Source organism: Etheostoma spectabile, chromosome 11, assembly GCF_008692095.1.
Source record: "Etheostoma spectabile isolate EspeVRDwgs_2016 chromosome 11, UIUC_Espe_1.0, whole genome shotgun sequence".
Classification (NCBI taxonomy): domain Eukaryota; kingdom Metazoa; phylum Chordata; class Actinopteri; order Perciformes; family Percidae; genus Etheostoma; species Etheostoma spectabile.
In genome coordinates, this window is record NC_045743.1 from 1,439,224 (window position 1) to 1,451,746 (window position 12,523).

At 39.2% G+C, this 12,523-nt stretch overlaps 1 protein-coding gene across 6 annotated transcripts in view; it reads left to right on the plus strand.

The window, feature by feature from the left end:
* sema5ba (sema domain, seven thrombospondin repeats (type 1 and type 1-like), transmembrane domain (TM) and short cytoplasmic domain, (semaphorin) 5Ba) overlaps window positions 1-12,523 on the plus strand; it is a 165,854-nt gene that overhangs the window by 141,250 nt on the left and 12,081 nt on the right. For all 6 annotated transcript variants that reach the window (XM_032528886.1, XM_032528885.1, XM_032528883.1 and 3 more), the window contains 5 exons: window positions 6,072-6,189; window positions 6,611-6,795; window positions 8,204-8,347; window positions 8,631-8,778; window positions 10,831-11,056. In XM_032528886.1, the coding sequence (XP_032384777.1) occupies window positions 6,072-6,189; window positions 6,611-6,795; window positions 8,204-8,347; window positions 8,631-8,778; window positions 10,831-11,056 (821 nt within the window). The remainder of the gene's footprint in view (window positions 1-6,071; window positions 6,190-6,610; window positions 6,796-8,203; window positions 8,348-8,630; window positions 8,779-10,830; window positions 11,057-12,523) is intronic.

Consider the following 12,523-nt stretch of genomic DNA (forward strand, 5'->3'; position numbering starts at 1 on the left):
TTGGTTATAAATGTTGAAACATAGTAAATAAGGGATTCATTAGAGTGGCCCCCCGCAAAGCAGATGCCATACTGGGTTTAGAGGATTTAACTAAATTTATATAATCATATCAAACTCCTGCAGTGATTTTCACTGCTTTTCCCAATTTCACCTCTCTTGCTTTTTGTTCTCTAGGATCTCTTGTCTTGTGTTATCTCTGTTTACATTTTTGTTTTCTAATCTCTGTCAGTTTCGTGGTATTCATGTATCAGCCATCTATTTCCTTGCTTTTAAATATACATATTTTCTCTCTCCCCCCCCCCCCCCCCCCGTCTTAATAATAATTATAATAATAATATGTTTTATTTGTAAAGCGCCTTTCTATTCACAAAGCACCAGAAAATATTGTGGCCTGTCTATGCCTCCCATTATTTCTCGGTGATGATGCAGCTCCTTTTATTCATCAGGGGCTAAGGTTTTACATGGAGAACAGCAGGCATTTTTGGCAGACAGCCATCTCACATCTCACATCTCACCCAGCACCATCAGTCTTCAGGCTGACTCCAACTGGGCTTAATTGGATGTATTAGCGCTGAGTGCTAGCCGGAGTTCTCTGTGTTTCTGATTCATCATCAGCAGACTTCCTACATGGCCAACTCAGACCAGCACAGCGGGGGCAAAATCCCCTGGGATGGGCTCTCTCCCCTGGAGAGAGGATGAGAACTGGGAGCCTGTCACTGGTAGTCTCTTGAGAGCGGCTGCAAGAAATGCCATCACTTATTGTGGAGAGATGGCAAGAGGCCGGCGTCTGCAGACATATGTTTAACTGAGTCAGACCCTTCAGACAGCTTTTGCTAATGTATCTCCAGAGTGTCAGCGCTACAGCTAATAATGGCTGATTCCAATCCATAATTTATCAGTTCTGGTAATCATATCTGCAATTATACACTGACAGCCAGCTATTAAAGGCGAAGTGAACTATTGTTTTAATGTCTAGTTGTTAAGGGGCATGTAATAAAAGGAGACACTGGTTTTTACACCATTCACAAACAATTGAAAATGACAATTACACCCTTACACAGAGAATCTGTCAGATTTATCTTCCGATGCCACTCTACTAGACATGTTGTTTTATAGGCTGGAGGGGTTTGTCGCTTGTCTGTTTAAAATTTAACCGGCCATCTTCCATGGCTTCTCTATTTTGATATAGTGTGCCACTGGGCATGCACACTGCTGAATTAAATATCTGCCTAGTCCCTGCGGACTTGTCAAAGCTATGCTCTCACACATAGTGGCACACCCACAGTACAAAGACGGGGGAGTATTTAGAAAATACACTGGATTATGTACACTCTCTTTCTCTTGCTCCGTCACACTCACATATGCACACACACACACACACACACACACACACACACCACACACACACACACACACACACACACACACACACACACACACACACACACAGTATCTCTCTCACACAGTTTAGATCCCTCACATTCCTGTGTCATCTGCACACTCAGCTTCCTGTTTGAGCTGACATCCCTCTGTTACACAAATTAGCTTTTTTATTCCCATCTCCCTGCCCTCTCTCCGCCCACACTGCCTCTAATTGACTTTTACAGTGGTCCTGTTTTTGAAAACAACGCGCCATCAGGACAGAAAGGCACTGAGAGCGCTTGGCTGGTGTTTCATGCAGCTGCAGAAAGGTCAGAGTAGGATTTAAATGCCTTTATGCCTTTTTTGTCTCCAACAGTAAATCTTTATTTATTAAATGGCCTTAGGTGAAGGAAATTATTGGAGAAAATACTGAGACTGCGAACTTGTACTGTGTCCCAATCCGTCATCTAATATCAGCAAAATGAAGTTTGTATTCTATATACTGTGTGTCATACTATGCAGTTTTTGCAGTTCGTACAAACGAAATCAATGTACTTTACTGTTTTGCACAAACAAAAAATTATGCAATATATATTGATGTCAATCCAACTGCCACTGTTTAAACTTAACAAAGACAGAGCAAAATGTTTCGCCAAAGACTCAATACCTTTTTTGTTTTCCAAGATTTAGTTTTAGCTGTTTCACTATCATCTACAATTTTATTGAATGTGTTGCAGCTCTGTGCAGCTACTTTGTTCCATTGTTCATCTAACGCAACGTTTGGCCATACAGTGCAGTATAGTACAGATCTGAGACAAAGTATTAGCGTACTTTGTGTTTTAGGTGTCTGTGCTACATGTGCCTGCAGCTGTGGGCATATCTTGCCCCACATCATTAACCCCTATCCTCACCTGTACTGCAATCAATTTCTCAGCATTTCTTTCCAGTTGATACATTTTCTGTTGGTCTTTAGAGCTTCCACCATGAACGGCGTTAGATGTATTCCTCTTTTTTCATATGTTGATCAGCATTTTTCTCTTAATTACTGCAAACAGGGTGAATCCAGGACCAACCCATTCTTTCCCTGAGGTCCTAAGCCTCCCAGTCTGCCTGTCGGCACACTTTACCCAGAACTAATTAGGCCTCAAATTTTTTCCACCTTTCCCTTTCATCCAACATTATTTATTCCATCTTTGCACACATTAATTGTTCAACTTAGCTGATCTGTGTTGTCTAACTGTATCAGTGGGGTCCAAAAACCTGGAGTTCAGTATACTTGTGGGGGTCCAGACAGCTTTGTGGGGCCAAAATCCTGGACCCCACAACTTTAAAGAGCTGTTTGAGGTTAAGACTTGGTTTTAGGATTAGGGTTACAATTAGGTTATGGTTAGGGAGGGTTAGGGTTAAGGTTAGGCATTTAGTAGGGATGAGGGTAAGGAGCTAGGGAATGCATTGTATCAACTATAGTTCCCCACAAAGATAGTGCCACAAACGTGTGTGTGTGTGGTGTGTGTGTGTGCGTGCCTTGAATGAAGACAAGCTCCTCCCTCCGCCATTTCAAATGAACTATTGGGTTCACTGAACTGTGAATTTGTGGCTGACCTCATTATGATTATTGTTTCATCTGTATCGGAAATTGCATCTGGCGTTCCTATAATAGGGTCGCTTAATTGAAGTTTTTTACAATTGCTAAAGGACACTGGTCAACACTGAAACCACATGTGCAAAACTCTAAGCACAATCTACAATACCATATGAGCTGTCACCTGAGCTAAACAGTTCACATCCCCTGCAAAACTCATTCCAATACAGAAAATACTAATTTTCATCTTTACAGTTTGAATAATTTCAGTGACTTTACCCAAACAATATTTTCTTCAAGAAAAGAGTGAAATTATTTTATTTTATTTTATTTTATACCAGTAAACAAGGCACACAAAAAAAACTACAGTTACAGTAATAGATATACATTTTTATTTTGTAATATAGTTACCCTTTTTCCAAAAGGGTAGTTACTGTTTTTCAGAAGGGAAGTTACCCTTTTTCAGGAGGGTAGTTACCCTTTTTCAGAAGGGTAGTTACCCTTTTTCAGAAGGGTAGTTACCCTTTTTTAAGAGGGTAGTTACCCTTTTTCAGAAGGGTAGTTAGCCTTTTTCAGAAGGGTAGTTACCCTTTTTAGGAGGGTAGTTAGCCTTTTTCAGAGGGTAGTTACCCTTTTTCAGAAGGGTAGTTAGCCTTTTTCAGAAGGGTAGTTAGCCTTTTTCAGAAGGGTAGTTAGCCTTTTTCAGGAGGGTAGTTACCCTTTTTCAGAAGGGTAGTTACCCTTTTTCAGAAGGGTAGTTACCCTTTTTCAGAAGGGTAGTTACCCTTTTTCAGAAGGGTAGTTACCCTTTTTCAGAGGGTAGTTACCCTTTTTCAGAAGGGTAGTTAGCCTTTTTCAGAAGGGTAGTTAGCCTTTTTCAGAAGGGTAGTTAGCCTTTTTCAGGAGGGTAGTTAGCCTTTTTCAGAAGGGTAGTTACTGTTTTTTAGAAGAGTAGTTACCTTTTTTTCAGAAATGTAGTTACTCTCTTTCAGAAAGGTAACACATGATTAGTTATCCTTTTTCAAAAGGGTATACCTGTTTTCAGAAGTTCCCTTTTCTTACACCTCCATTACTTTGTGAAAACAGTAAGTGCACAGTTTTACTACAGTAAAGGAAGTGTTTTTTCCCATTTTTTTTAACTGTGGACGTTACCTCAGACATCTTACCTGGACATATTGATATCTTTTCTCTTTCACCTGTTTCTTTAAAACGATACAATGTGTAACTGTTTCATTGTTATTTGGTGTTTCTTTAATTCCCGAAAAATCTTGTGAACTTTCCATATATGTATATACACACACATACATACACACCACACACAACACACACACACACACACACACACACACAGTATGTGTTCACTAACAAGACACTTGCTTAGACATTGAACTAAAATTGCAATCAGCAGTGTTTGAAATGCACCAGGCTGAAATCCATTCTGTTTTAAATGTGTGGTTAACAGTTTTGACAGCAGTGTGTTAGCATTTGAACAAAGTGCTGTAAGTCCAGTGTGGTTGAAATCACGGGATAAGCTTTTAGAGTTTTGAAAACTGTGTTCAAGTAATGAAAAACGAAATAGTTTGGTCCATATGAACTGCTGCTGTGTTGTTTAGCAATTGAAAAAAAACCTGTAAAAGAAGGTTAGCGGTGAATGAAGGAAGGAATAAAGGAACTTGTCCTCTTCCATGTGTCACAGATCACCAGAGAACATGGCCTCTCTTCTTTTCCCTCCTTTGCTTGTTACTCTTTGTCTGTGGGGGTCACCTCTGATGTGCTGGCTAAGCAGTAATGTCTTTATTGGATCGAAGCCGACCTTGGGTTCACCACAGAGCTACAGACCTGGCAAAGAGAGCTGTATCAACACTTGGAGATTCCTCAACCTCCAAGCTAAAACACTACAGGGCTCTTCAAATAAACCGGGAAAGTATATGTGCCAGGAAAGAAAAAAACACAACAACAAGAAGAATCACTGCTTTCAGCTGAATACAGAGAAAGGAGGAAGGACTCTTACAACGTTGTGATGGGTCAAGAAGAAGAAGCAGTAGGATCAGAGTGAGGAAGGATAGTTAAAGAAATAGAGAGACAAAAGGTGGATATCAAGGAGATGAAGGGAGGCAGAAAGTGAAGGGGAGTCTTTTAGAGAGAGTGAGGGGTTATTCAGTTGATGCCTTTTTTTCGGCGTTCCTGAGGCATCCGGATCAGCTCTGGCAGCTTAGCTTCGTCATTAACAGCTTTAGATTTAATTAGCCATCATTAAGCTTTTGTTTTACTGGAGGAGCTTACAAATATTTAATCACTGTTTGGGTGATGTACCGTGTATAGTGTTTGTGTGAGAATAGAGGGAGGAACATGGCACAGAAAAGTATGGTTCTGTTATTTTAAAAAAGATTTTTTATTGCGTGTATAGTATGGTATGGTACAGAAGGGCTGTAGGTTTAGCTATGTCTTCATCATAGCCAGTGGTGCCCTCGCTTTGTCTTTACAGCATTTTTAACTTCTTTTTTTATGAATTATTTGCCTTTTGATTAATTTTATGCATTTCTATTTTTATTTATTTAGAAGAAAGAAACTTAACACTAAATCTGATTTTTTTTTTTTTAGTTCCACACATACGGTCAACTACTGTATTTTCAATTTATTCTATTTCTTGTTTAAAGTGTCCATTGCAATTGCAAGTCTTTGGCTTTTTTCTCAAGAAAAATTTGTGAAACTACGTAACTCGCGTAATGTGTAACTCTTGTGTGAAGTTCTTTGTTCTGTTCTTTATTGTTTTTTGTTTTGATAGCCGCATAAACGTAGGTATTTAACGTATTGAGGAACGGTCTGTGAGCTGAGACAGTCCCAGTCTGCTCTTTTTCAGAATTTCAAGGACACCCCCTTTAAAACTGGGCGTAAAGTTGTACTTAGATATTTCTTGATCACGTTAATTTATTTTTATTTTTTTTCGCTATTTAAGGGTGATTGCTACATCTGTTCAGGGAATACAGATAATAAAATGTGCAGGTCAGACAAAAAGTCTATTTTACTTCACGTTCATTAATGTTCACGGTCTTAATTCAAAAATTAAACTACTTACTTTGCTGACAATGCAGTCTTCCTCCCGTCTCCTCTCTCCTGCGCGCTGCAGGCTGTGCTTGGAGGCGAGGGACCCCTACTGTGGCTGGGACTTCAGGCAGCGCAGATGCACCACACTGGAGGACAGCTCCAACATGAGCCAGTGGAAGCAGAACATCACTGTTTGTCCGGTAAGAGTAACGTCACTGCAGCACTTCCTGTAAGAAGGGCTAACACGGTGTCACATCTGTCATGGGACCCGTAAGACCCAGGCGCCCTGATGATGCAATCTTTCACATGTCAAAGTCGTTGATATCACCCATGACTAACTACGTCTGTGTGGGTCGGACAGGATACAGGAGCAGTAGAAGAAGGAAGGAAGGTGAATTGGACTGAAGGGAAATGGATTAGATTGCACTAAGATCAACTGGATTGAATTTGGCTAAAGCAAAGTGAATTGCAGTAAATGTGTTCCCCTTTAATCTTCTGAAAACTCCCTCTCCATCCTGTCTGGCAGCACAACTCTAAAACTACACATACTATAAACTCTAAGCACTGAGTGTTGAATGGTGGAGGAGCCCCGGCTCACGTTTGCTGACGTTTGTTTTCCAGCTGCGGAACCAAACCATCAATGGTGGCTTTGGGACTTGGGCGCCATGGCAACCCTGCAACAATGATGATGATGTAGATGGTGTGAGCTCCTGTTTGTGTCGCTCCAGGTCTTGTGACAGCCCTGCACCTCGATGTGGAGGCAAAACTTGTGAGGGCCCCAGCATTGAAGTCTCCAACTGCTCGAGGTAGGGAAAGAAACACATATAAACAATATATAATATTTTTACTATAACAATCAATTGATCTTTCATGTGTTTAATCACAGGCCTATGGTATTAAGAAATTATAATATAACGGCTACAATTTAACTATGAATGCCCTAGTTGGAAAGATGTTTTCAATCAATGAAAAAAGGACAATAACACAATTATTAGAGGAAAAGAGGGAAAGACTCAATGTTATTCTAAAGCTTGATTGCAGAACTATGAGGAGTAAAATCTAGAAATCTTAGTGTTATGAAACCAGTTTTCACGTCACCTCAAGACAGTACCTATATCTGCCTTTTTATTATGTAAAACAAAAAAATAGAACTAAAAGTATTACATCCACACGAGATTTAGATTTAGAGAAACTCATTCATTACTTCTCTCCAGCATGGTAAATTATTTTTAACAGTCTATTGTCCTGTCTTCCTAAACACTGCAGCACATTCTTTTAATTGGTATTTCCATCTGTTCTTGTTTTTGTCTATTTGAATTTTATTATATTTTACTTTTTAAATTGATTTTATTTTTCTCTTTATTGTGTTTTAACTGTTACTCTGATGCAACAAATTCTTCATAAAATAAAGTTGCGTTGCCTAAAACAAAGCTGAAGCTGTGGATTTACTACATTTTAGCTTAAGATCTACAGTATATCATAAATAAAAACATAGTGGACATTTGGGTTGGGTGAATGATGTCTTGTGGCTCAGCACACTTGACATTGTCAAGTTACACACTATTACAATGCTATGATTGAGCACATAAAACCTGTAATTTTGCAAATGAGAACTCATCACATGACTTCTATAATATAACATAATTTCTTAAACTGCTATTGTACCAGCAACGTCCTGACTGACTTTGAAACATCCACCTCAGGGCTCAATTTACACTCTGACAGAAAAATCATGAACATGAGGGACCTTGTTAGAAAATGTAGGTGACATCCAGGTGACTCCTCTCCTCGGCTCTGTCTGCAGGTGAATTGGCCAATCAGCCTTACAGAGAGCAGAGCACAGACAAAGAGCTTCGACACCTTCATCCCATCGGATAGCTATGCTAGATTTAAGCCTTGGTGTCAGAATTAAATTGTGCTTTTGCAGAAAGTGGCAATTAAATCATGAGAAGTGCTACCCAGGAACATAGCACTTAAGCAAATTGTTTCCCAGTCAGAATGGGCTCCCTGTGTGTGTGTTTGCATTTCTGTTTCCAGAAGCTCAGAATCAGAGTAATGATTAGAGTAAGCTAAAAGGCACTTTTTTTCTTCCCTTTAGCATTAGAGAACATCCTGTGAAAGAATAACACTAAAAGCACCGGTGAATAATTATGGAGGCTTTGGAACCAATCGGAAATAGGTTGCTAATACTTTTCCATGTGTCTGTTGCCATAGAAATGGAGGCTGGACGCCCTGGTCGTCATGGGGACAGTGCAGCACAACCTGTGGTACGGGCTTCGAGCTTCGCCAGCGTTCTTGTAACAACCCCTCACCCAGACATGGTGGCCGTGTGTGTGTGGGGCCGAGCAGGGAAGAGAGGTGAGGAGAAGTATTCATAAAGTTACTCTCCAAACTTTGATTCTCTGAAGACTGCAATGATTTAAATTTTCCCAGTCGAATAATGAGCTCGATAGAATCCCAAAGTAGAATCTCCCTCCTCAGATCAAACCCATCAGTACTACGGTATAATGGTCACTTGAGACCAGAATGCTTTAACTTTAACGTCTCATTAGACAACCAAGTCCTGAGTAGGGAAAAGTCTAAGTCAAGTTTCAATTCCTAATCTCTTTCACCTGCTCTCCCACCACTGCCATCTCCATAGGTTCTGCAATGAAGGGGTTTCCTGCCCCCAGCCCATCTTCTGGTCCCCATGGGGCTCCTGGACCAAGTGCAACACGGAGTGTGGGGGAGGTGTTCACTCCAGGGTCCGCATCTGTGAAAATGGCAACAGCTGCCCAGGATGTGCATTGGTAGGAAACACACAAATACACACCCAGATAAACAAACCAAGACAGAAGAACATCTGTTAAGCTCAGTAGAGTCCGTCTCTTTGCCTCCGACAGAGCTTGTAGGCTTGTGAGCCAACATTTGCCTTTGTAAGGAAATGTTTATCTATACAGTATGTGTTGATCCTCTGTGTTGGAGGCTGAACTTAGGCGGCACTTTAATGAAGTGACAGTAAATCGTTACAAAGGTGAGCTATAATGACAGCAGACATAAATACACACAGATTCCAGATTTTCTCTCCTTACAGTGAGTGACTCCGCTGGTGTCAGCACAGTGATAGCATGTCCACATTTAGCCTAGTTGTTTACAAAATAAAGGTCTTTTAAATGTCAATGAAGTCTGTGTCGTGAAAAACAAAAATCCTTTTATTTTTAAAAATACAAGATGTTTTTGTCACTGTGTGATGATTGACAGTCTCTGGGGACCACCTGGACTTCAGTTTTCAACAGAAAAAGAAAAATGTCTGTTTCAGTATCTCCATACACATACAAACAGTTTATATTAGCAGAACAGGAAACACCATCGTTTGTCATTTTATGTAGGATCAGAGATTGGTATAAAATGTATCTCATTTTAAAGATTGATGTAAAAAATCTATCTCAATCAACACCTTGAGATAAATATCTCTAAAACTAATGGGACAGAGTTTCTTTAAACTCCTCAATGATAGATTCTATTTGTCCTAATACCCCTGGATCTCCCCATCTACCACCAACATCAGTCCAAATGTCCATATGTACACAACAAATATAAATATCACAAACACAAGTTGCCGAGTTGAGCTCTTTAGAAGTACCACCCCTAAAACAAACACTGCTAGTAAGCAAAATAATCATCACATTGTTCTTTAATCAAAGATGTGTATCTAGAATCTTTGAGCTTTTACACATTTAGTCTTAGTTTAAAAGGATGAACTGCAGAAAATGCTTAAGAATGCTGAAAACCTGAATTGCTACAGCTAAACTAGATTGTTCGCATAACTGCGTTAGAAGAAGGTGAAGTAGTGAGAATACATGGAAAAGTGTGAATGGTTTTATTTAGTTTGAATGTATTGTTTATTCTATGTAATGTATTAAACAAAAGTGGAATGTTTTAAGTATTTTTTGAGAATGTCATAGTATAGTTTAATGAAAAAAAGGATAAAATGTATAGGACCTGAGCGTGTGTGTATTTCAGGCATGTGTGTAGAGTAACAACAGAGGGTAAATTGAAATTTCCCCATTGGATATCAATAATGAGTATAAATTAAAATTAAAATTCAAAAAACATTTTTTTTAATTAATTTAATTAAATTATGTTGAAAAAATGGTTAAAAAATCATAGTATGGCATATTCAAAAACACCATTTAAAAGTGGTATGGTATGTCGAAAAATGTCAAAGTATAGTATGGCAAAAGAAAGCATTAAAAAGTCATAGTATGATGTGGATAAAGTCCTAAAAAACTCATAGTATAGTATGTCAAAAAGAAATTAAAAGTAGCTCACCTGGTGGAATGTGCACCCCATGTACAGAAACTGAGTCCTTGCTGTAGCGGCCGCCAGTTTAATTCCAACCTGCGCCCTTTGCCTTACGTCATTCACTCTTTCTCTCTCCTTTCATGTCTAAGCTGTCCTATCAAATAAAGGCCTAAAATGGCCCAAACAAATTTAAAAATGTAGTATAATATGTTGAAAAAGTGATAACAAAGTCATAGTATAGTATGTTGAAAAAAGTCATAAAAACGTTATAGTACTGTATGTCCAAAAAAACATCATGAAACCTGGGTCAGTGTTTGCAGTCTCTTGTTGGAGCAGTGGTAACCACTAAACCACCAAAGAATTTAGGATGAACACAGTCAAAGCATAGAATTTCGTAAAAAGTCATAGTATGGTATGTTGTAAAAAATAAAACTATATTATGTCAAAAAAAAGTCATAGCATAATCCGTGGATGTAGTAATAATGCTGCTGAATAAGCATTCACACAATAAAAATGTACGGCACTGCAGCCCTGACTTCTGCCACCTTCTCATTCAGGAGTACAAGGCCTGTAACCTGGAAGTGTGTCCAGAGGTAAAGAGGAACACACCTTGGACCCCCTGGCTGCCTGTCAATGTGACTCAGGGGGGAGCTCGTCAGGAGCAAAGGATGCGCTACATGTGCCGGGCCCACCTGTCTGATTCCCACAAGCTGCAGATTGGACGCAGGAAGGTGGAGACACGCTTCTGTCCCAACGATGGTACAGCACCCTGCGAGACAGATAGTAAGTTAACCAGCTTTTTTAGTGCATGTGTGGGGAAATGTCAATAGGATAATGTGCAATAACACCCACCTTCAGAATAAAGTATATATACAGTATTTTATAGTATCAAATACACCATTTAAACAGGTTAATATCTGTCAAACATACTGTTTAAACTGTCATATCCACCTAACTCAGGTATATACTGAGTAAGTTAGCTACTCCTTGTTGTCCCTAGAACGAGGCTCAACAATAGAGGAGATTGAGCGTTCTCAGTTGTGGCCCCGAGGCTTTGGAATGACTTGCCTCTTCATGTCAGATCGGCCCCTAGCCTTCAGATTTTTAAAACTCACTTTTATTCATTGGCCTTTAAACCTGCTTGAGAGTTGTATTCTGCATTTTATTTTTCTAATCTGTTATTTGTTTTAAATGGTTGTTTTGTTATTTGCGTATTTAAAAGCATGTTAATGTCCAGCACAATGGTCAGCCTGGTTTTAAATGTGCTTTACAAATACAGTTGGATTGGATTGGATAAGCAACCTGCTATACCAATAATTAATTAATTATTCCAGCACCATTTGCACTATTGTCTTACTGTATAACTGTATATACTGTAGATCTACAGTATATATATACTGTAGATTACAGTATATATACTAGATTGCTCGCATGACTGCGTGAGAAGAAGGTGAAGTAGTGAGAATACATGGAAAAGTGTGAATGGTTTTATTTAGTTTGAATTTTTGTTTTATGTGATGTATTAAACAAAAGTGGAAGTTTAAGTTTTTTTTGAGAATGTCATAGTATAGTTTAATGAAAAAAAGGATAAAAAAGTCATGTCAGCCATTAGTGCATGTAAAGGACCTGAGCGTGTGTGTATTTCAGGCATGTGTGTAGAGTAACAACAGAGTGTAAATTGAAATTTCCCCATTAAATAAAATAGTATAAATGAAATACCTTATATGATATATATATATATATATATATATATATATACATATATATACAGTATAATTTATTTTATTTTATATACTGTACATACTTTTATCTATACCTAGTAGTCAAGTGTTTGTTTACCTTTGCTGAGCTTTCTGTCATACAGTACTGCACAGTCACCAAACACAAAAATACTCACTCCTGTACCAACACAGTGAGAATGCAGCAGTGTGCTAAGATTTCTTCCACTACTGGCATAACATGTTGAAAGGGCGCTCCCGTTAGACCTGTTAGCTTCCCTACATGCTGTTAGTGACGGGGTCACAGTCCAGCACTTCCATGTACACACAGACCAAGAGCTACACAGTGTCACGGTCCACTGCTCTCCACCGGTGCCATTTTCATGCCCCCCTCTCCTGAATCGATTACTTGTCTTCCCCTGTCAGCCTCGTGGGGGGCCGCATCGACTCTGACAAAGTGATGAAACACCAACAGCAGGCAACTGTGGAACGCATGAGAGACACAGACACAGAGACACAGAGAGTTTGAGAC